General features: G+C 48.1%; 1 protein-coding gene across 1 annotated transcript in view; it reads left to right on the forward strand.

Annotated features, from left to right (window-relative positions):
• LOC108785616 (phosphatidylinositol 3,4,5-trisphosphate 5-phosphatase 2B-like) overlaps positions 1–3,339 on the forward strand; it is a 26,676-nt gene that overhangs the window by 383 nt on the left and 22,954 nt on the right. The window contains 3 exon segments of the mRNA XM_018554731.1: positions 1,480–1,543; positions 2,202–2,340; positions 3,108–3,270. Coding sequence (XP_018410233.1) covers positions 1,480–1,543; positions 2,202–2,340; positions 3,108–3,270 — 366 coding nt within the window.

The following is a 3,339-nucleotide window of genomic DNA, read 5'->3' on the forward strand; positions in this document are numbered from 1 at the left end:
GGGGGGGAGGGTTGGGGGTGGGACAAGACCTGTAAGTGTTCAGACAAGAGAGAAAATCAGGCTGTGCTGTGTGGCAGAGCTGGGTAAATAATAGCACTGGATGGAAAGAAATGCATATCCTTTGGCAGGTAGAAGCGCTTCCATATAGATGTTCCTTCTGTGTGTTTAGCTGCTGGCTTAGAAGTTGCAACATCTTCTCCCTCCATTGTAATGCAAGCAGGCACCGCCTACATGAGTGACAACTCTGCTCGGAATTCAGGAGCAGTGCAGCATCGTTGTCACCCCATCACAGGTGGGCTTCGCTGGCAGGATTCATGGGTGGGACTTTGAAGGGAGACTCGGGGCACTTAGGATTCACGTGCTTTGATGGGAGGCCGTAGCTCTGTGAGAAGATGAAGGATGGAAAGCTGCACGATGCGGCACTTTAGAATGTGGTCATGGAATGTGTGTGGGTGTGAAAAGTGATTTTTAAGTTTCACATTTCAAGTAACCAAACTGGGGCGACGATGACGTGGCTTCCAACGCGCTTCATGCTGCAGCTTGCATGAAGATTGCTGATGAGGTACAAGCTCATGGTCACATGGTGCACGGGAGGTCACATGATCAGAGGGACTTTAGGCAGGAAGGCTTGTTTTTTTTTATTGCAGAAGCTCATTCACCCGGCCAAAGTGCAGATGCATTCACCCAGCCAATGTGCAGATACATTCACCCGGCCAAAGTGCAGATACATTCACCCGGCCAAAGTGCAGATACATTCACCCAGCCAATGTGCAGATACATTCGCCCGGCCAAACTGCAGATACATTCACCCGGCAAAACTGCAGATACATTCACCCGGCCAAACTGCAGATACATTCACCCGGCCAAACTGCAGATACATTCACCCAGCAAACCTGCAGATACATTCACCGAGCCAATCTGCAGATACATTCACCCAGCAAACCTGCAGATACATTCACCGAGCCAATCTGCAGATACATTCACCCAGCAAACCTGCAGATACATTCACCCGGATAAGAACAAAGGAAAAAACGAATGTGGTTTGTCTTCTGCTGGAATGTTCTTCATACAGAGCAGAGTGAATGGGGGAAGATACCTCATTGTGGCCACTAGATGGCGCTGAGGATCTCAGGAGATACAATGTTACAATTCTAGAGACGTCTGGAGGGAATGATCATATAAATGTCCCCATCGCCCCTCCCCCTCCCCTGTAGTATCACGTGTTACATTTATATGATCATTCCCTCCGGAGGTCTCCAGAATTGTAACATTGTATCATGTGACCAATATTAAGGTGTCAGCAGGGGGGAGGGGCGTCATATTCAGCCTCAGACAGAGGAGAGTGTTAGAGAAGGTCAGTGGGAGGTCTGATCACTGGGAGGAGAGTGTTAGAGAATGTCAGTGGGAGGTCTGATCACTGGGAGGAGAGTGTTAGAGGATGTTGATGATTGTTATTGATTTGCTGATGTCTCCTCGCAGGTACCTCCAGCAGGTCCACACGTACCGCGTGTTGCCTGATGACAAGGGACTGCTCTCCGTTCAGGTGCGCACATATCACTGGGTCTCATTCATGGCAAATACTTAGGACACGTAACTCACCATGAACACGTATGTTACATGACAGGTCCACTTTACACTCCACATCTGCACTCGGCTACACACACATTGTCCTCCGTGGTGCCCCTCCTCCACTCTCTTGTTGTACGTGGTGAGTGATTTGGTTTCCTTTCACAGCCGCATGTCAGAGAGTGTTACAGACTCACCACCCAACCACAGGTGACAACCAGTTCCGGTACCATGACATGTAACATGATCGGGTGGTGTGCTCCACATTCTGTGTACGCCATGAACACGCTACTGGCATGTATCAATCAATAAATCCGATTATTTGTATGTTGAATTATTGTGAGAAAGTGTCAGAGACTGCTCACATCATATACGAGAGTGTCAGTGACTGCTCACATCATACAAGAGTGTCAGAGACTGCTCACATCATTCAAGAGAGTGACAGAGATTGCTCACATCATACAAGAGAGCGTCAGAGACTGCTCACATCATATAAGAGAGTGTCAGAGACTGCTCACATAATTCAAGAGAGTGACAGAGACTGCTCACATCATATAAGAGAGTGTCAAAGACTGTTCAAATCACATAAGAGAGTGTCAGAGACTGCTATGTCATTGTGTTGTACTTTGTTGCAGTCGGTCCACGGGGTCGATGTCAGAAGATTCTTCGGACTCAGTAACCTGATCTCAGCCTACAGACGGCGGGGGAACGGACTCATCTCCGCTCTACATTTCCCTGTCAGTGCCGAGACGGCGTCCCGAGATGTACAATGTGGTGAGAATCAGAGGAATCCAAACCCATTACCTGACCTCTGCAGAGGAACTCAGCTCCATGAAAATATTCCGCCATGGAGGTCACTTCCTGTTATAGGGTGACAACGCTCATCACCTGTTCAGACACTTCCTGTTATAGGGTGACAACGCTCAGTACGACACTTCCTGTTATACTGTGACAACGCTCAGTACCTGTTCAGACACTTCCTGTTATAGGTGACAATGCTCTGTCCTTGTGCAGACACTTCCTGTTATATGGTGACAACACTCTGTCCTTGTTCAGACACTTCCTGTTATAGGGTGACAATGCTCTGTCCTTGTGCAAACACTTCCTGTTATATGGTGACAAAGCTCTGTCCTTGTTCAGACACTTCCTGTTATAGGGTGACAATGCTCTGTCCTTGTTCAGACACTACCTGTTATAGGGTGACAACACTCAGTACCTGTTCAGACACTACCTGTTATAGGGTGACAACGCTCAGTACCTGTTCAGACACTTCCTGTTATAAGGTGACAACGCTCTGTCCGTGTTCAGACACTTCCTGCTATAGGGTGACAATGCTCAGTCCATGTTCAGACCCTTCCTGTTATAGGGGGACAATGCTCTGTCCTTGTGCAGACACTTCCTGTTATAAGGTGACAACGCTCTGTCCGTGTTCAGACACTTCCTGCTATAGGGTGACAACGCTCAGTACCTGTTCAGACACTTCCTGTTATAGGGTGATTGATATTTGTCAGTGACGCCTTCGCTCTGTGTTCCTCTTTCAGATGACGACGTCTACAAATGCTCGTGCTGGAAGGACGTCCCTTTCACAGACCCCAATAGACTCTTAAAGCTAAGGGGTGTGGCTAACACTTCCCACAATGCATTTCTTCAGGAAGGCGGCCCACTGAGCGCAGAACTAGACAGCGAGTGCTCACGATTGGACAGGTCAGTGATATTTTATGATGAGGAAGAACAATGTAACAATATTCATCAATCTTCAAAGTGTCCCCCCCC

Source organism: Nanorana parkeri, unplaced genomic scaffold, assembly GCF_000935625.1.
Source record: "Nanorana parkeri isolate BGI_ZX_2015 unplaced genomic scaffold, ASM93562v1 scaffold171, whole genome shotgun sequence".
NCBI classification, from domain to species: domain Eukaryota; kingdom Metazoa; phylum Chordata; class Amphibia; order Anura; family Dicroglossidae; genus Nanorana; species Nanorana parkeri.